Genomic DNA, 20518 nt, shown 5'->3' with positions numbered 1-20518 from the left:
ATAGATAATCGATAAATGTTCGTTTTGTAATATATTTAAATTTTTTAATTGTAAAGACTCCTCTGTTATACTTTTCCCCATCCTTTCATTCCTCTTGAATCGTGAAATTTCATTGAAATGATTCGCTCGTGGAAAATATTCCCTTAATTAAAAGCGAAACTCGTCAAAAATCAAATGTTTGCACTGGCATTTATCTGTGCAGAAAAGCGGACCGCACAGCCTGTTGTCTGTCATTTGTCTGCTGCTAAAAAGCTTTTCATTTCATTCTGTCATTTGTGAGGCGGCTAGTATTTCATTCTTGGGGCCAGAGTTTTAAATAAAACTGAGAAAGAGAGAGAACGCAGGTGGAGGGAAATACAAAAGAAATCGGACATATAGCACACCCGACTGTCGATGGAGATGGTAGAAGGATCCCCCGCCCCAAAACCCCATATTGCTCGCTCTTTGAGCGAATGAATGGCCATGGCATTCAATTTATTCATACATTTCGCATTGCACTTTTTGGTGCTGTTGTTGCATACGCAATGATTTATTAATGATGCTTATTATTATTGCTTAATTGCGGATATTTGCATTTACCACCCACAACCCCAATCCCCCCGCCCTCCTGTTTCGGTGTATCTGTGGATTTAATTGGTGCAAAGTGAAAACATTCAACTCGTTTTTGAGCTGGTCGCGATTATCGTCGTTGCCTGGCACTGCACTCTGATTATTTTCTATAATGAAATTTAAATAAATTTGCATTTAATGATGCACACAGATACACACACACACACACACACGCACATGCCTTTACCTAGATGCATTTTTGATATGCGGTTGGGCTTTTGTGCGCGCTCAACTTGAAATTGTTTCAATCGTTGCTGTTGTTGTTGTTGCTGTTTGTTTTTTCCACGTTTTTGGCATTTCCTTGTTGTTATGAAATTTTAATTAATTCGATTAAGTAGCCGATTTTCCACTAACAAAATGCATACATAATGCAACAATGGTTTAATCAGAGCCCCAACATGATTATTCAAATGATGGGGGAATGAGGAGTGAAAGAAAGTCGCTTGGGCGGTGGCCAATAATCGGATATAATTTATATTTGATTGCCAGAGAGAAAATGTTCAATTTTATTGGTTAATGTGGTAGATAGAATCATGCACATTTCGTCGATTGTTCGACTGTTGAAATATGTCTTTGGGGTCAAGTTCTAGGCGGAGGTTTCACTCAGAGTTTTATCCTTGGCATTCAATCAAAGACCCCATAGGCTTAGGGCCGATAAGTATCGATCGTTTATTTGACGCTTCAACAATCCAACGAATTAATCGAGGTTATCGATTGAAAAATGTATAAATATGTTATCGAAAAGCTACTGAGCATTGATTGATCAGTTATTGAACATGTATCGATTAAGATCGATAAGTATCGATCGTTTATTTGACGCTTCAACAGTTCAACGAATTAAGCGCTTGAAAAATGTATCAATATGTTATCGAAAATGTATCGATATGTTATTAGGCACTTATAGATAAGTTATTGAAGAGGTATCGATTGTTAATGGAACATAAATCAACAAGCTATCGAACATTTGTCGATAATTAAGCGGCAATAAATCGATAATTTAACAAAAATATATTGATATTATAAATATAATCAAACATTTAATTATGTGATGTCTAACTTTATTGATGTCCAGATTAGTTTTTCTGAAATCAGTCGAAATATCTCTTCTGGGCCAAGTTCTGGTAAGAGTTCTCATTTCCATTTCTCTATTTTTCAAGCCTCGGGTTAAGTATCTAAAACTTATCGATTAGTTATAGGGAAAATCGACAGTTTATCGATGGCAAAATATATCAATCTGTTATTGAAAATGTATTAATATCAGTAGCATATCTATATATTATTAATAGAGCATAAATCAAGAATAAATCGAACATGTATCGATAATTAAGCGACAATGCAACGATAACTGGTCGAAAAGATTTTGATTGTTCAGAAACCGTATATTAAAAAGCTCTCGAAGATGTTTCGATCAGTTTATCGATCGCAAAATGTATCAAAATGTTATCGAAAATGTATTAATATGGCCCTAAATATATATTGATTGTCAATGGAACATAAATCAACGAGCTATTGTACATTTGTCAATAATTAAACGACAATGCATCGATAAATTATCGGAAAGCTAGTGATTGTTCATAGATTATGTATAAAAAAGCTCTCTAAGCTGTATCGATAAGTTATCGAACTATAATATAACATTTAACGTCATTATGTCTAACTTTTGTTCAAAAAGTTGAGGAAAGGTATTGATATAGAGATTTTTTTTTGTGTAATAAATCCTTTGGGCTAGTTCTAGGCAGAGTTCTCAAAGTTTTAGTCCCTAGAATCCAACCAAAGACCCCTTCTCTCAACTCAATAATATTTGTATCTCTAGAGCTTCTTTAAATCCAACTTGCAGATAGACGGAAGAAACCTTCAAACAATTTTCAGTGGCAAAAAATTCAATTTTCCCTGCCGTCCCATAACTCATCGATCACGACAGCTGGCTTTGGGGTTCGGTTCGGTTCGGTTCGGTTCGGTGCTGGTTCTGTGTATAGAAAAGGAACTTCCCCACCAAACAAAAAGCAATTAAAACGTTTTCCTTTTTGGGGTTTTGTTGGGGGGCGCCCACAAAACACTTGACACTACAACGTAACTTTTCCTGTCCATCTCCCTCTCTCTTTCTCTCTCTCTCTCTCTCTGTTCGTGTCTCTTCTCCTTTGAGCGCATTTTTCTTGGACTCACTCGTAAATTTCGAAATGGACGTTTTTATGTGTGTATGGCGGCGGCGGGGCCCACTTCAAATAATTTGTGCAGTGCAGAAAAATTTATTGCAATTTTGGTAATGAGTGCAGCAAGCAGCAGCAGGACCTGGGCAGGACCCTAATGTTGTTAGTGTTTGTCCTGGCGGTTTTCCTGTTTGTGTGTGTGTGTGTGTGTGTCTTGGTTTTCCTCTTTTGCTTGTTTGAACTTTGTGGCATTTCCGTTGCATTTCTTTGTGTGTGCGTCTGGGCTTTCGGTTTTGCCAGCGGAAACGGAAGTTTTTAATGTTGCCCATTGGCCGTAAGTTGGTTCGCTCTCTTTGGGCATTGTTTTCGCTTAAAATTTAATGCTTTCAAACTGCGAAAAATGCGCAAAATACTTGAACGAATGAATGCTTTAAGAACGCAACTCCTTCCAGCACCAAGGCACCGCACACAAAAGCGCATTTCGATGTTTATGCGAGGTATTCGTGGCGTTCCAAGAGGGTATGCTCGGTTTTTGGCTGTTGGAACACCTGGTTTTTATAGAGCAGGATACAATTTTGGGTTTCCTGCGCTTGTGGCAATCACAATTTTGAAAATATGGAATTTGGTCTTTGGCAGGATTTTGTATAATTCATTGTAATGGGATGTTTTTTTAAATAAAAAGGAATTAAATAAAATAAATTTGGCAAGATTATGTGCGTCAAATGGATGACAACTATACAAGATAGGGAATAATATAGAAAAAATATGTATAGGATTTAAATTAATTTAACAAGATTTATTTAAATAAATTGAAATGTTTAAAATGGATTAAAACTATCAGCAATACGGAAAAAGGTGGGAGAAAAAAAAGAAAATATAGAAAAAATATATATAGCAAATAAATAAATTTAGCAAGATTAATTTAATTAATAATTATGCGCTTCAAAAAAATAAATAAATGTATTTAAAATAAAAGAAAAATGTGGGTGTAGAAAAAGAAAATATAGAAAAATAAAATAAATTTAGCAAGATTAAAATGGATTAAAACTATCAAGAATAGGGAAAAAGGTGGGAGAAAAAAAATATAGAAAAAAATATATATATCGAACAAATAAATTTATCAAGATTATTGAATTATTATTTAATTAAAATTAAAATTATTATGCGCTTAAAATTAATTAAATGTATTTAAAATATAAGAAAAAGTGTCACCCATAAAATATAATATATAAAGAAAATATGGGAAAAAATATATAGGAATTAAATACATTTAACAAGATTTATTTAATTAACAATTATTTGCTTGAAATGGATTAAAACTATAAACAAAAGGGAAAAATGTGGGAGTAAAAAAAGAATTAGAGTAAAAATATATATGTTTGAAGTAATCATTTTAAGGAACATTTCAGTGCTTAAGGAGTGGTAGAGGGTATGGTAATTTCCATATAGGAATCCTAAAGAATCCATTTGGGCGTAGATAAGTAAGCAGATAGGTTTTATAAATAAGATATAGGTATTATAAGGCTTAAGAAATGGTGAAGGTTATTGTAATTTGGACATAGAACGCTTAAAGGATCCTTTTGGGTGTAGAAAGGTAAGCCGATAGGTTTTATAGATAAAACCTCCATCCTACAGGGTATTCCTTAGTTTTCAGACCTTCTTGGTTGTTAATTTTTTGTGAAAAAAAGTTTTGTACAAGCGGCAGCCCGCATTTTTGTTGTTTCCTCTTATGCCAGAAAAGGCCTATCCGTCCCGTCCGCCGAACGCCGACCGCCGTCCGCTGCCCGTCGCACACAGAAGAGCCACAGTCCAAGATAAACATACTCAAACAGAGGGCACACATACACACACACACACACGCACACAGAGGCATAGAGAGAGGGGAGGGTAGGGGTGCAGTGCGCCCATCAAGTGCGTTTACGTTGTAGCCCCGAAATGCACGTCGCTCGTAAATCTCGCGCGTGAAAAACATCAGTTTTCGTTGTTGCCCCGAAGTCTGAAGAAGGAGAAGGAGTGGCGGCCAAAGCTAGAGGGGTTCTGGGGGGGTGCCGCGCCCCCTTTGGCTACTGGCAGCGGTTGGCGGTCTGCGTTTCGCGGTCGCGTGTCTGCCTCGTTGGGCGCCCTACCACATACATCATGGAGCCTTTAAAGCCTTTGCAGCTGCAAATCCTAGTCACAGACGGAGCCGCACTCGGCCTAAGTAGAACCAACAAAAGGTATTTTTCGTTCTAGGGTATGGCCTTGGGGGCACCGGAGTTGATTAGGCTTATGGCAAAGAGATTTTCATAAGATTTTAGGGGTTCCTGTGGTTCGATAAAAGAAATCGTGGGTAGAATTCAAGAAGAATATAGCTGAAAATACATACATAAATATTCTTATGATTATGGTAGAGTTTCATCGCAAAGATACTCTCTGAAACCGAGATGATCCTTTCAGAAAATTTCTGACTTATGATTAGGAGACTTTCAGTTCGCTTAAAAAGAGATTAAGTGCTTTTTTTTTTTTTATTTTTACAGTCAAAGAAAATTTGTATAGTAAAAAAGAAAAACAACTACATTAAAATTAAATAATTGGTTTTCAAATAAAAATAATAATTTAATTATAATAATAATCCAATAGTAATAATAATAAATTAATTATTATAATAATAATAATGAATATAATTTTTTTTTTGATTTACACATAAGTTTATTAAAAAGACTTTTCAATACGCATCATAATTTTTTTTTTATTTTTTATTATTTTCACTTTTAATTCATTTTTATTTATATGTAGCTGTCTCTATATTTTTATGTTTTTTTATGCATTTTGTAGTTTAAATTTTTCGTTTTATTTTAATATATTTTTATATTTTTTATATTTTATGTTCGGGATATTTTTTATATTTGTAGGAAATATATTTATTCTAAATACGCCAATATTTTATATAGATATAAAATATATTTTTGAATTTAAGTATTTACTTATATTTACTTGAAATACGAAATTTTTTGACATGTAATAATTTTATATAAATTCCAAAAATATAAAAATAGTACACGATAATAATAATATTATTATTTCACATATAAAATATATTTTTTTAAGTACGAAATATATTTACGTATATGTATTAGCTATATTAATGTCAAATATAAAATGAAAATCACTTTCTTTTTACAATTTCCCCTCTTGGAGGAATATGGATTAAAATCTCAGACCTTTTTTCTCCGTGTGTACTGCTTCTGTTGCCGTAGCCCCTTCCTCCTCCTAAAACGCAGTATCTCTTTTCTACCTATGAGATACTTGACCAAATCTCTTTTGAAGTTTCAACACTTGCCGCAATCCAATTCTGGTTACTTTTCACTGGTTTTTCCCCTCACCTATCTCACCTTTTTTTTAAGCTTAAACCTCACTTTCTCTCCTTCTTTAGTTGCCTTTTAAGCTCTTTTTCTTCACTTTCTCTCTCTCTTTAGCGGCAGTTTTAAGCTCTTTTTGCTCTCATAGAGTGCGACAAGGACTACGGACCATGCAACTGTCATATACTTAACCGGAAACCGAGAGAACAGCTTAAAAATCAGACAGGAGGCCATGGCCTCCCGTACACGCACACATGTGTCTCCCGGGGGGGCGGGGAGGAGAAGGGTCCGCCGGATATTGCCCAGCAGCTGCCTTTTGTCGCGTCGGTCGGCCAGCTTTTGATGTTTGCTGTTTGTTCTGGTTTTATTTTTAATACCCGCGTGGAAGCAACCCTTGTGCGGGATTTTTAACCCCCACACCTGAAACACCCGTAGACGGGGCCGGGACCGGAGCCCCTATGCCATCCATCGCTAAAGCACTTCAACTGCTCTCTGATACAGAAATTAATTGCGTGGATCGAGTGGCCAAAAAAAAAAGAGTTAGAGACAGAGCGAGAGAGAGAGAGAGTGTGTGTGTTACCAAAATGTTGACGCTTTGCTAAGCCAGGAACCCGCTCTTCCCCCCCTCCAAAAGAACCGCAGAGACCCACAAAAGTGACAAACGCAAACACATTTGCCATACCATCCGCCAGATACGCCAGAAGTACATATCTGTATCTGTATCAGTATCTGTGTGTGTGTGGCACTTGACGAGATTTGTTTATTTGTCTATGCGTCGTCGTCGTCGTCTGCGGCTGTCTGTGTTTGGATTTGACCGTCTGGACAGCAGCGACAAAACAATAAAAATTAAAGGAAAAATCTATACACCAGACTGGAGCGGCGGAAAATCTGTTGAAACAACAAATCTGTGAAATATTTTTGTGGCAGAAATCGCCAAATCGCTTTCAACGGGAAAGATAATCGCAAAAAGAAAAGGAACACCAAATCGGGGGTTTTGGAAAGTGAAATTCTTTCCTGGAACATCCTCCTCTAACCCCCGCGGAAAAAACAAGGTTTCTGTTTTGTGTCGTGTATTTTTAAATTCATTTAATGAAGCATCAGACAGAAAATTTTCATTAAGTTATTTTTTTTGTAGAGTTCTGATTGAATTTCCCCGACGGACCTCACTTTTGATTGAGTGCGCAATTTGTTAATTCGATTCTAGTTTCTTTTTAACAATTTTAATCTCATTTAATTATTCAATTTGTGCATTGAGTGACGCGAAAGTTAAGTGATGTGCAATGCGCCTCCAATACGCATGTTTTATTAATTATATTTCCCTGTATAAATTAATACAAAAATCCATTGTGTGCATTTAATTATTTATACTAAATCTTTGGTATGTAATTTTTAGCCCTGCAATTTTCTAGAATTTTTCTCTCTCCCTGTCTATCTTTTTATTCATTTTGCGGGTAGCTGTTGCTATTTTTTTTTTTAATCTTTATCAAACATTTGTTTAGAGTTAATTATTTTATAATCGGGAAAAAAAGAAAAAAAAACCAAAAAAATGCGTGTGGAAAATTAGAGAAAATCCGCTTTGAGGTGTAAAAATTATAGGCGTGGCACACCATGTTTTTATTTAATTTTTGTATGTTAAAATATATTTTATTTTTTTTTATATTAAAATAATTTTTTTATGTTGTTACAGAAAGTTTTTAGAGGAATTTCATAAACAATTTCATTGTACAGGCAGATTTTTTTTCCTTCATTTCCCTCTTCCAGTATGGCTTAGCAGTAAAGGTTGGATTTCAGAGGATTTCTGGAAAAATTAATTATAAATAAATAATGCAAAAATAATAAAGAGCAATTTATAGACCACCTCCTGCCACACTCTTTAACAGCTATTTTTACAAATAATTCCCACACAAATACGAAAAACCCATTAAGCTTTTGGGAAATCCATGGTCGAATTGCTGTATTTTTCCCCATCATTTCCAAAGCTGTTAAGCATTAAGATAATTCCCATTTTATCTTTTCCCTAAAAGACACCCTGTATATATATGCATATAAATCTCTTTAAATTCAAGTGGGGAATTAAACCTCTTTCTATGGTTGTGAAATTGCATACAATTTTCATAGCTATTGTTGCAGGGGGCAGTGTTTTGGCTGCGGTTTTGCGTTTCGAGTGCGTGTGCACAGAAAAACGATTAAAATTTTAAATTTACACGCAATTCAGCAGTGAAAATGGTTGCCAGATAAAAGTGGAACTGGCCAGAGGGAGAGAGAGGGCCGATTGACCGAGCGGAAGTGGCGTTTATGATTTGGAACTAATTGCAACATGGCACGACCAATAAACACAGCGCAGGAACGCACAGCAGAGGGCAGAGAGAAGTGGGAAGTAGGGGAAGAAGTACTGTGGAAATTACGACTAGAAGATGCCCTCTAAGGGGAGAGGTTTCCAACAAAGATACACTCAAAGAGGGAAGAACATGGGAGGGCAGACCACATAGTTAGGTACCAAAGACTATACACTACCAAGAGGGACCTAAAAAGGGGATCTCTTGGGGTTTCAATCCTCTCCTTGCCTCGAACCATGGCCCCTCCACCTTATTGGCACGTCTATGCCTTGTTTAGTCGGTCCCCCGAGTCCAACAACAACAAACACAACTTTTGCAGAGGCTCAGGGCTCTCCACGTCTCAGAGCTTCCCTCTTCCTGTCACATACGTCCCCCGAATCGGCTACACCCTTCGCACTCCCCAGATACCGGGTATAAAAATTAGGTAGGTCCAGGGCAATGTCGAGATGGGGTACTCGGATGAACGGTGGGTGGAAATTTGGGTGCGGAAGCCATTCGGGGTAATTACAATTGCATTGCGGTTAACGGGCAAGGCACACGCTAAATCACTCAGAGAGAGGAGCAACAGGGGAGCAGCAGGGAGGAGATTTTCCAATTTTGAATAATGCAACTGCAACGCCGGAGGCCATGCCTCTCTCTGCCCTCTCTCTCTCTCTACGGGGGCCACTGTACCCCTCTAAGAAGAAGCCGTTGTGCTGCATAAATCAACAAACATACAAATACCCTGTCGGGCAAATTGGCGACTCCCGGAGACTTTGACCACATGCCCCAATCCAATCCGAAGTCCCACAGGGAAATCCCCAGCCTCAGCTGGTGCCTCTTCTGCAGAAGGTGTTCCCATACCCCCCCTGCAGTCCGGCTTCCGTTGCGCCTCCGGGCATTATGGAAATCTCTTGTTGACTTCCACAAATGAGCAAACGCACGAATCCCAGTTCCAGTTCCCGTTTCAGCCCCAGACATATGCAATTCGTGTATCAATATTTACGCGGCTTTGCCCAAATTAATGGCCTCCCTTCCCCCCTGCCTCCATATTTGAGAAACAGATTGAAGGATCCCTACTCCGCCGCATATATGTAGTCTGATCCATGTTTAATAAATATTGTTTTTGGCTCAATTTTCCATAAACGAGCGAAAATTTATTTCTCATTTAATGCACTGACAAATACCATTTGGTTTTTGTTTGAATAAAACTGAAAGATGATTGAGAGTTTACGCAAACTAAATACATAATTAATCGATGTGGAAAATAGTAGAGGAAATGTGGGAGATTGGCGTGGAGGGAGGGGTGAGCAAGAGAGCAGGGGAAACTAGCTAAGCCACACTGGGAGAGAAACTATAATTTATAATGAAGGAAGAAGAGTGTATTCGGAGTTCCTTTGGATTTCCTTTAGAGTACATATATTCGGAGCATAATTGGAGTATTTTCGGAGTACATATTTATTACGTTCGAAGTAAACTCCGAGCGCATTCGGAGTACATTTGGAGTAGATTCTGAGTAAATTCGGAGTATATGTGGAGTATACTCGGAGTATATGCGGGATAAATTCGGAGTACATTTAGAGAACATTTTTGTCACATTCAGGGTAAATTCGGAGTACATTTGGGGCAAATTTTTAGTTTCTTCGCAGTGCATTTGGAGTACAGTATATTCGGAGTAAACTCTGATTAAATTCGAAATAAATTCGTAGTAATATATAGGGAATATATTCGGAGTATATTAGGAATACCTTTGGAGTACATTTGGACTATTATCTAAATAAATTCGAAGTAATTTCGGAGTACTTTCAAAGTACACTTTGAATACTTTTGGAGTAATTAAAATCGAAGTAAAGTTGGAGTACTTCGGAGTATATTTGTAGCACATTCGGAGTACATTCGGATTTCATTTTGAGTTTATTAAGAGTATATTCGGAGTACCTTAGAAGCATATTCGGAGTACATTATTGGTATATTCGGATTAAATTAGAAGTAAATTTAACGAACTTTCAGAGTACATTCAGACTATTTGCGGAGTACTTTGGGAGTACATTTTTAGTATATTCGGAGTAAATACGGAGTACTGTAGGTGCACATTTGCAGTAAATTCGGAATTAACTCGAAGTAAACTATGAGTATTTTCAGTGTACATTCGGAGTAATTTCGGAATTCGCTTAAAGTACATTTTGAATATATTCGGAGCAAACTCGAAGTGCTTTCGGAGTACATTTGTACCATATTCCGAATATTTTGAGTACACTCAGAGTATATTTGTGGTAAATTCGGACTAGATTTGAAATACATGAAAAACACTACATCTATTGCTAAGCTGCACAGGGAAAAAATATATAAAGAAAGCCAACGCAGGGCGGTACAGACCTGCTTTTGCTACCCTTTCAAAAGAAATCCCTTTACCCCCAGGGTTTATAAAGGGTACTACATATGGCCCATGGAAGCCATAATTTTATACAATTGAAAACCTCCCAATCATTTCCATATTGTGTTAACCCGCGCCTTCCATGTTTTTCAGCAGAAATTAAATTTGTGCCCAGCCACGTTTCACCTTTCACTCTTTCCCTGCTTCCCACTTTTCCTGCCACTCTTCAGTTCTCTTCAGTTTATCGAGGGGCTCACACCATTTCATTTGTTGGCATTGGCGTGTATATTGCGTATCTGTGAGGTGTATCTGTGTATTTATAATTTATATGCATTGTCAGCGAGCGCGCAGGTTTGCCATTGACCATCTCTCATGCCAGTGCCCCTGCCCTTTACAGAGTCCGCACGGGGGGGGAAGGCGATTGTTTTATGCGTTTGCACACAGGACACACAGATACAGATACAGCTACAGATGCGGACGCACTCACGCACACATACCAGACGATATTGCATTGTTGCATATTTAGCAATAATAAAATATTTAGTGCCATTTCCATAAATTTATTATCGCCACGTTTTCAGGGGGTAGGCAAGAGTTCTCTCTCTCTCTCTCTCCCTCTGCCTCTCTCTTTGCATTCATTGAACAAACATCGGTTGGATGGAGAGGATTATTTCACATTTTACAGTTTAAATATTGCGTTAAATAAATGTTTGGGGGGCATACGGTGCGTATGATAAATTGTTCAAAAATTTCAATTGCAATTGCGGGCAAGATTGAATTTTTATTTAGTTACTATCCTGCTCCTATCCCTTCCTGGTTTTGTAGGGAATTTCCTTTCCTTCCATCGAATTATTTTGTATTTTCTACTAGAACTTTTCCACTATCCACCCTTCGTTATACTCTTCCCTTAATTGCATTTCCATATAATTCCATGGCTATTCTCACCCTTAAACCACTTCCACCCTTAGCTCTCTCGCCATCCCTCAAGTCCCCTAAAATCTGGTAGTCTGTCGCCTGTTTTCCCGCCCCGCCCCCCAAAAATGACAATCTGCAATGCAAAATGGCCCTGGTCGAATGATAAATTACACACCTTTGCCCAAGGACTGAACAATCAGGTGAGAAGGGGCTGAAGGGGTCAGAGGTCTATTCAGCAATTTGTTGCATTCATGCATTGCGCAAATATTTCCGAGACATTTCAGGCATTTTCTTTATTCAAAACAGAGGCCAAGATCTAAGAGGAATTTATGGCCATATTCTGTGATTGCATGTGGATTCTCGATGGGGATGGGTGAGGGAATCATAAGATGTCTGGGTGGAGTGTAAGGATGTTACAAAAGTCTGCCACTGGAGATTTCCAGAATCATTTTGGAGCGCAGATTCGGGATGTCCTTTTGCGTGAAGTTCAGAGGCTGGCAGCGTGTCACATATTCCGCCGCCATGCAGGCAAAGACCCCGCAGTCGTGAGTGTTCTCCTGCCGTGGCATATCCTCAACAGTTTCCAGCGAAAACTCCTTTATGTCGTATGCCACGTGGCGCTTGTCCATCGACTCTTCTGCCAGGTAAGTCGTGAGGGCTTGTAGCAGCAAATCGTGGCCCCCGCCCAAAGAGTCGTAGTAGCGGATGGTTTTCTCCTTTAAATTGATAATCGTCATGCACCAATGGATGTTTTTAATATTTTCGGGTATCAAGATCATATCATAGCTAAATATATCTATTTTCTTCGTATATCGTCGAACTCCTTTGTAGCCATCCGTCAAAAAGCGTTCGACGAAGAACGTACTAAATGTGTAGACAGTCGGTAAAGGGTTGGATGTGCGGGTTGAGCGTTCGCTGATTAGATCCACATAAAAGTTGATAATCTTATCGTTGAGCCAATCATTTTGAGACTTGAGTATCTTAAGAACCTTCACTTGGATGGGGTTTTTAAATTTGTCGATCACAATCTGAAATATACAGGAATGGTAGGCAATGATGGTTACATCAGGTTCGAGCCTCTCTCTAAACACAAACAAAAACAAAGCAATACCCGATTTCCCACTGAACCGAACCACATTTCTTATTTTCGCTTTGTCTGCTCTGAACGGACATGCATTCTTCCCACAACAACAACTGAAGAGACACAAAATAAAGCTGCCTGCAAATGTGCAGCGAGGGAGCGGCTATCTCTCGAGAAAAAGCAAAACACGAATGACTCCTCGACTAGTAGTCTGTCGAGCCGAAGGCTCAGTGCCGGACCCACACGAAGGCTTTTTGCTTTGGACCGGCAGCGCAGTGGCAGCGCACTTTTCTATTGTAAAACTCCCGATTGCAAGCTCGTTGGTTGGTTTGCTGGGCATATTCATATCCATATATAAACATACACAAATACATATATACAAACTGTGATGGCTTGATGATCAGCTCTTTCGGCTCTTGATTTACGCTCGGCACTACTGAGAGCGCTTTGACGAGATAGAGAAGCACGAAGTTTGCCGAAACACAGAGCCCGTTGCGGCAGCGCAATAACAAAATGAAAGGTGTTTGGTTGTCGTTTGGTTCCGTTCCTCTTTGCATTGCGTTCGTAAATTAATTATTGTTGTTGGTCTGGACCATAAGCAAGCATGCTTGATCGAACATGTCGCAATCGGTAGTAGTATACAGCTCTCTGGTGGGGGAAAAAGGCCATAGACTTACACTCTCTTCATCCGTATGACTGCATATAGAATCTATTTGGATCTGCTGTGCCTCAGTTAACGGAAAAAGCATTGATTTTTCTGCATCACTGAAGAATTATAAAAGAATGGAATTTTTTTCTAACGATAGATTGGATTCACATACTTTTTGTTTAATTTAATTTGCTTTTCTACAACGGCGATTCTTTTCTTTATAGCCAGGATCCTCTTTTTTACATCTAAAACGATGTGAGACTTTATATAATGATGGATTAACACAATTCGGTGGATAAACGTACTTTTTAGCCTTCTGGATATTCCCATTTTTAGTTCCCAGTTCAAATGAGTAAAATGGTAAAAATGAGAGTGAGCACTGTTCAGTCGACTCGACCCGCAGCGATAGAGATGAATGGTTTATTGGAACAGAGATCTCTTCAGGCTGGGCTTCGGTGTACCTGGACATCTTCGGGGGACTCCTGTCCTGTTCTTCAATGTCTTCTTCGCGATCCATTTTGTCTCTCGAGTTCGGCTTTAGATATATCGGATCTGGAAATGAATAAAGGGGGCTTTCTATTTTTCCCTGGACTTGAATTCTCTTAAAAATTTTTCACAAATTTAAAATCGAAATTTATGAGATCTGCCTTCGATTTTGAATATTATTACCGTATACTCCGTATTATTAGAAATAATTGATTTTATGAAATTTCTTTCTATATTTCGTTAAAAATCATGACCTGCTTTTTATTACACGCTTTAAAAAGGGGTCACATCATGACCAGCACTTCCGGTTGACTGCATTTGTCGTTTTCCAACACTACTTTTCCCATACTTCTTCTCTTCTGTTCTATTCCGTTATGTTATCGAATAAACGGCAGTTAAAGTAAATAATCAATGATATTTATTTATTTATTCGAGTAGACTTTATTTTTTTTTGTATTTTTTGTTTTTTGTCCATAAATTCTTGGTAAATGATAATCATAAACAATTTTGTCGCTTTATGGCGATGGGTGGCAGGGCTGATAGCCCCCTCCCCACTACCCATTGGGCAGGGTATTATTGTTGGATGATAAATGTGCTTAGGGCTCGCGCCGAGTGTCAATTGTGTGTTTGCGGATAAATAAAACACAGATTAAACCATATATTATGGTCAGCATCGTGTGCACACACATTTACTTACTGTTGTGGGGAGGGGGGGGGGGGGGGGTTAGGTGCGGAGGGGTGGGCAGGGTTGCTTGTATTAAATTATTTAATTGTAAATTGAAGTTTGTCAAATCAATGCGAAAAATCATTTGATTTGTGGCTTCTGCAGCAAACAGATACCGAAAGATAAATGAGAGTACAATTTTGGATTTATTTCGAATGTTTTTGGAGTAAAAAAAAGGGTGTAGAGGTGGTGCAGGCTGTAGCATCCTTTACAAGGAATTACCTCTAAAGCTTTGCTGAAGAAAAGTAAAGGAAATTCGCTTTCAAAGACTCATAAATTGATTGAACCGGTAAAAGAATTAATTGAAAGAGTGTTGCGCAATTTTTCAAGATAAGTGTTGCACAACTCTAACAAGACAAGTGTTACACAACGTTTTCGCGACCAGTATGGTAAAATACCACACAAATTTGAGTACTTTGGGCACACTAATTTAATTTATTAAAAGAAAAAGAAAATTATTCCTGCTAGCAAAGCATTTTCTGCCTATTAAAGCCATCTGTGATTGATTGGTTGTTGGCTTGATAATCTTTGATAATCAGGCCTTAATCCTGTCCTTCCTTGAACAATAATCCTTAAAGAAACAGAACGAAGCCCTTGGCTTGGTTTTTGCTTCTGTTTTTCGGCCACAATTTGGATGTGAGAACGTTTTAAAGTTTTCGGAACATCAATTGTTGGTCAGAGAGCAGGGTGAGCACGGGCCATCCAATAAGCAGCTCAAGGAAGCAGCGAGGATGTGCCGGAGGAAGAGACGGGAGCCCAGAGATGGATCGGGCCATTGTGGCCTCACTTTTTCGGTCAGGCAGCAGCACGCAGTTCCTTTTGTTAATGATACTCTTGTTGGACATCAGCAAATGTCCCGACAGGAGCATCATCCCCATCATCATCATCATCAGCCAGAAGGGATGTGAAGCCGCCCCCCGACCTCCGCCCTCCACCCGAAAAACATTATAAAAGGGAAGGGAAGCTGCTGCTGCTGCAGGAGATGGTCGGTGCTCAACCATTTTGTGGATTTATTGACATTCTGTGATGTTATTAAAGTTGATTGCCAGAGACTGTGCACGTTTTTGGCTTAGACGAAAGGGCCAACGAGCCGCCTGTGCCCCTGTCGAGCAAGTGCTGCCACTGATACCTCCTATCCCCCCCCAATCCTGTAACTGTTGCACCAATCCAGCAAGTGCTGTCCTGCAATTGCATTCCCTTCCTGCCCCCCCTCTCCCTCTCTCTGTGTGTGTTTGAGGCATCAGAATGCAGCTCAGGCTTTCGGCACACAGAGATACAAACAGAATGCAACCGACGGAGAGCTCACTGCGGTCAATTCGAAAGAAACAATAGCCCCAGCCCCCACCCCCCAGACCCCACAAAAAAGCCAGAGAGGAGGGGAAAAAAAACAAAGATTCAGATGGAAAAATATGAGTGGAAAGGCGGCAGAGAAAGAAGCTTTTAGATACGCTTTCGGGTCTCGACACATGCTTTCTATGGCAGCGGAAGAAGAGGATCTTGGAAGGGTATCAAAAGGGCCTACCCTTCCTTTTCATGGTGGCTTTGGTAAGAGCGTACCTTTGGAGTAGAAATCGTTTGAGGAGATGCCGCATCATCATCATCATCAAGTCTAATATGCGCATTATTGGTTTTGTCCTGCCTTTGGATGCTCCCATTCTGATCCCGTGCCTTTGTGCTTGTGCTGCAGTTATCCTTAATATCCCTTGCATGTTAATACGCTTATCCTGTCCTGGCAGTCCTGGCAAAAGGACTCGTCCTCTCCTGCACACACTCGAAATGCAAATATCAAATGCAAATTCTAGTATGTCGCAATATTAAAATTTACAGAAGAGAAACCCAGAAACCAGAAATGAAAAATGCTCCCGTTCTGCCGTGCTGCCGCCGCCTACGCACAGAACCAAAATCCTTTTGATCTCATTTTTTTAATTTAGGATTTAATTTGGTTTCCAGGCGCCTTGTCTGAGGGGCAACACATGGCGTATACTTGATATTAATACGCAGTCAACTCCTCCTCCCCCCAATTTTCTCCGTTAAACTTATTAAAATATAAATTTATATACAAAATGTATCCCAATTTTCTTTCGTTTTCGTCGGTTATTGTTTGTTGCATATTAAATTTTGAGGTACATTTTGTACGAGTATATTCCAATTTTATTTCATTCTTTTTGCGGCTTTTGCGGCTGCTTTTGCGTGGGCTTTCCACACTTTGTGTGGGTGGAAAATTAAATGAAATAAGTTTTATTAGTAAAATACAAAATTAAAGATATTTCGTGTGGTTTGAGAAACAGAATTTTGGATGTTTCATATTTTTGGAATGACTTTTTAAATCTTCTGCTATTATTTAATATATTATTTTTAACACTTTTAAATATTTTTTTTATTTTTTTTTGTTATAATTTTTGTTTTTGAATTATTTTAAGTTTTATATCTTCAAGATTAGGTAATTAAAATTTTTTTTAGATATTGCATTTTTTTTTAATCTTCATATATAAAAATTAAACTAAGAAAATTGTTTGAATTTTTGTTAAGTCTCTGCCATTTTTCAACGTTGTATTCAAGTTTTATATCTACAATTTTAGATATTTTATTTATTTTATTTTAGATATTGATTTTTTTTTTAATATTTAATATTAATATTTTTATATTTTTCTTATTCAATATTTTATTTTGAATTAAAAATTTGAACTGTGTTATTTTTTACAATACTTTTTTTAAAACTCTGGAATTTCTCAATGTTTTATTTTAAATTTTATATCTGCACTATTAGATATTTTTTAAAATTATTTATAAAAGAATTCTTTCTTAAATCTATTTCTATTGTTGAATGTAGCATTCAAATTTTTAAATTTAGTTGAGTTTTTAATTTAATTGAGATTTTATTATATTTTTTTGTATGTAATTTGTGTTTGAATATAAAATATTATCTTTGTTTTTGTATTTTTTAGTAAATAATTTTCCAGCTTTTAGCTGTGAAAATTTCTTGAATAATTTTTTAAAATCTATTGCTCTTGAATATATATTTTTTTTAAATATTTCATCTTAAATATTCTTTTTTTTTATAAATAATTTTTCAACATTTTTTAAAAGTTTTAAGTAGAATTGTTTATGCTATTTTTAAATATTTTCTATTTATAAATTTTCCATATCTTATGTTCTGGTTTTCATTAATATCTGCCCATATTTTGTTATATTTATCTTCCCAGAAGTCTCGGTTTCCCACAGCCCGTTTTTCTTGTAAGTAATTTCCACAGATTTCCTCGCTTTTCCATATCGCTTTTACACAGACATTTTCGCGCAGTTTGTCAACATGAAAAGGTTAACAAGGTAAATAAAGCCCGGCCAAAAGGTAGCCGAAGAGAGACAGAGAGAGAGAGAGTGAGTGAGGGAGATGGGGTAGCAAAAGTTAGCAAAGGATACAAAAAGAAAGCATGCAAAAATCAAGAAATAAGGCCCACAAACAATGTGCCCAAAAAGAGAGCGGGGCCCATGCAAATCCTTGTACAAAAGGGGGGTTGGGGGGGACTTCTGGTGTGTGGCCCAAACAGGAAAGTGGCTACACGAGGTGGCCACAGGAGGGGCTAGGGGGGGTGCTTTCGGGAACGGTTTTTGGGGGTACGTTCTGTGTGTGAATAACAACATTTTAAACATGTTTGCCTTTTGGTTTTTTGTTTTTTTTTTGTTTGGTTGCACCCCACGCGCTCCTTTACGTTTATGCAATTTATTTCCACCGTGTTCTTCTTCGCGCTCTTGTATCTGTCTCTCTTGCTCTTGATGCTCTTTTTGTGTGTGTGTGTGTGTTGTATTCTGTTCTGCTCCTCGGTTACAAAGCATGCCCCGCGGCTGTCCAATGTATAATCTTTTGCTTGTCTTTTGAGAGGGAGAGAGAGAGGAAAGGAGAGGTGAGGAGAGGCTGGGCTGATGCTGAAGTTGAACTCTTGACTGTCAGCCCTGCCCATCGCCACACAACACAGAAAAAAGAGGTTAAGGGGTCTGGGAAGCAGAGAGGAGGGCCTGGAAGCCGGAGAGTGGGGGTCTGGGAGCTAGAGAGGAGGGCCTGGGAACCAGAGAGTAGGTCCTGGTTCAAGATCAAGGAGTATAGGTTGTGCTGGGAACAGGACAGGAAAGTAGTACTCAAATTTGATGGAAAAACACACAGTGGATGGAAAAACGCTAGTGGAGCAAAAATTATGTAGAGTTCACAGGAACCTCTAAAAAGGTTCTCCCCATACGTCATCTTTTGGGTAGAGTATCCATACAAAGCCCTGCTTTCCCTTGAACTTTGACTTCCTCTGTTTTTTGTGCACTGGCAATTTTTCTCCAACATTCTTTTGTCGGTTGGAAAGGTGGAAGTCGCACAGCTTGAGGCACCAGAGACCTTAAAGTCCTTAAACGAAGAGAAGTTTAGGCAGCCCCATCGACAATTTTTAGCCTGAACTTTAACATAGTTGCCGAAAAGTTTAAAGCCCCGGAATGGCATCCATGCCCATCCTTGCCCCCCCACCCCTTTTCGCCCCTTTGCTCTCTGTGGCATGTTTCCTGTTCTTGCCCCCTGCTTGCTTATGCAACTCAAGTCGCCACGCTTGACACATTTCTCCAGAGAGAGAGAGAGAGAGCTACCCGCCCGCACGTGCCGCCCGTGCTGCCCGTGCCTCATGTGCCATCTCCTGTTGCGAGTAGCAGTCGTCCAGCTGCCACAGGAGCAAGCAACTTGTCAACGCAGTCATCAATGTCGGCCGTGACAGCATCACAGGCATCCCATCGCCTCGCAGCGCCTGTAACTATGCCAAGCTTTTGCAATGTTCGCACATTTAGTACTCACCCCCCCACCCCCTCGCCACACAGACGTGTTGCATGCCCCCACACTGTGAGCGTGTGTGTGTGTGTGTAGGTTACTGTGCCAGTGACCATCATAAATGGCAGAGAGTCGAAGGACGAGGACAAGAGAGCGACTGCTAACCAATATTAATGAGCATTTGCTGTGTCCATCGGAAAATTGAAAATAATATGCGTCCCATAAAAAATGATGAAACAATCTTGTAACCTTATGACCCCAAAAAAAAATAGATGCCAAAAGGGGGAACGATTATGGCTAGTGGCCCTGGAGAAGGGCTTTAAGCGGCTCAGGGAAAATACAAGATACAAAATATAATCATGCAAAGAATATATCAAATATTTTGTATCCAATGTTTGTGTATAATTTATTTAATTATTTTTTTAATATCTAAAAAATAAATTGCCTAAGGTAAGAACTTAATGGACGATTTATAATATTTTGTATCTTGTATTTATGCGAAGTCAACGAAATTAAGTTAATTAAAAATTAAAAATTTTAAATTTATTTTAATTTAATTGATTCTATTTTCTGGGATAAGCTGTAGGCAAACTAAATTGTTTTAAGGAATACGGAATTTTAGTGAATATTTCTGTTATTTCTGCATTTATTTTCCTATACAAAAAATTAAGAAAATTTAATTAAAAAAATTAATTATAAATTAAGAACTCTTTTTTATATTTAGTAATTTATAATTATAATAATTAGGATATGGAAAAAGCTATATTTAATATTTGAAAAGCCTTTGCGAAACCCAATTGAAATCCCCTTCCCGTCATGTAATACCCATAGAAAGCCTTTTAAATCCTTTACTATCGAAGGGGCATCACGCCACAAGCTTTAAAAAAAGGGTGCCTCATCCATTAATCAAAGCCCAGTGCCTGGCCGGCTCTTGACCCAGTTTTCCCTCTTTTTTTTTTTTAGAAATATTTACGTTAAAGCTTTTGCCGTAAAAAAAGTTCTCCAAACGAACTTTTGGAGCTGAAAACTTTTAAGGTTTTTTTGGAATGTTGTAAAACACTTTTATGTGCTCCAAAAATTCCAACTGA

The 20518-nt window shown here is 38.2% G+C and overlaps 1 protein-coding gene across 1 annotated transcript; it reads right to left on the bottom strand.

Moving 5' to 3' along the window:
* Nucleotides 1–12111: 12111 nt before the first annotated feature.
* LOC6594238 (sentrin-specific protease 1) lies at nucleotides 12112–13538 on the bottom strand. The gene is made up of 2 exons (XM_026994522.1): nucleotides 13457–13538; nucleotides 12112–12726 (listed from the first exon to the last, which is right to left on the bottom strand). The coding sequence occupies exons 1-2, from the start codon at nucleotides 13526–13528 to the stop codon at nucleotides 12112–12114; spliced, it is 687 nt and encodes a 228-aa protein (XP_026850323.1). The 5' UTR covers nucleotides 13529–13538.
* Nucleotides 13539–20518: the final 6980 nt, after the last annotated feature.

Source organism: Drosophila persimilis, unplaced genomic scaffold (assembly GCF_003286085.1).
Source record: "Drosophila persimilis strain 14011-0111.01,24,50 unplaced genomic scaffold, DperRS2 tig00003933-arrow-pilon, whole genome shotgun sequence".
NCBI lineage: Eukaryota > Metazoa > Arthropoda > Insecta > Diptera > Drosophilidae > Drosophila > Drosophila persimilis.
The sequence above is the reverse complement of the archived record's forward strand: the minus strand, read 5'-3'. Positions and strand labels throughout refer to the sequence as shown.

Coding starts and splice junctions, on each gene's coding strand:
- LOC6594238 (XM_026994522.1), bottom strand. CDS start 13,528: ATGCTTTTTCCGTTAACTGAGGCACAGCAGATCCAAATAGATTCTATA. Junction 12,727..13,456: donor GTCATACGGATGAAGAGAGT/GTAAGTCTATGG, acceptor TGTATATTTCAG/ATTGTGATCGACAAATTTAA.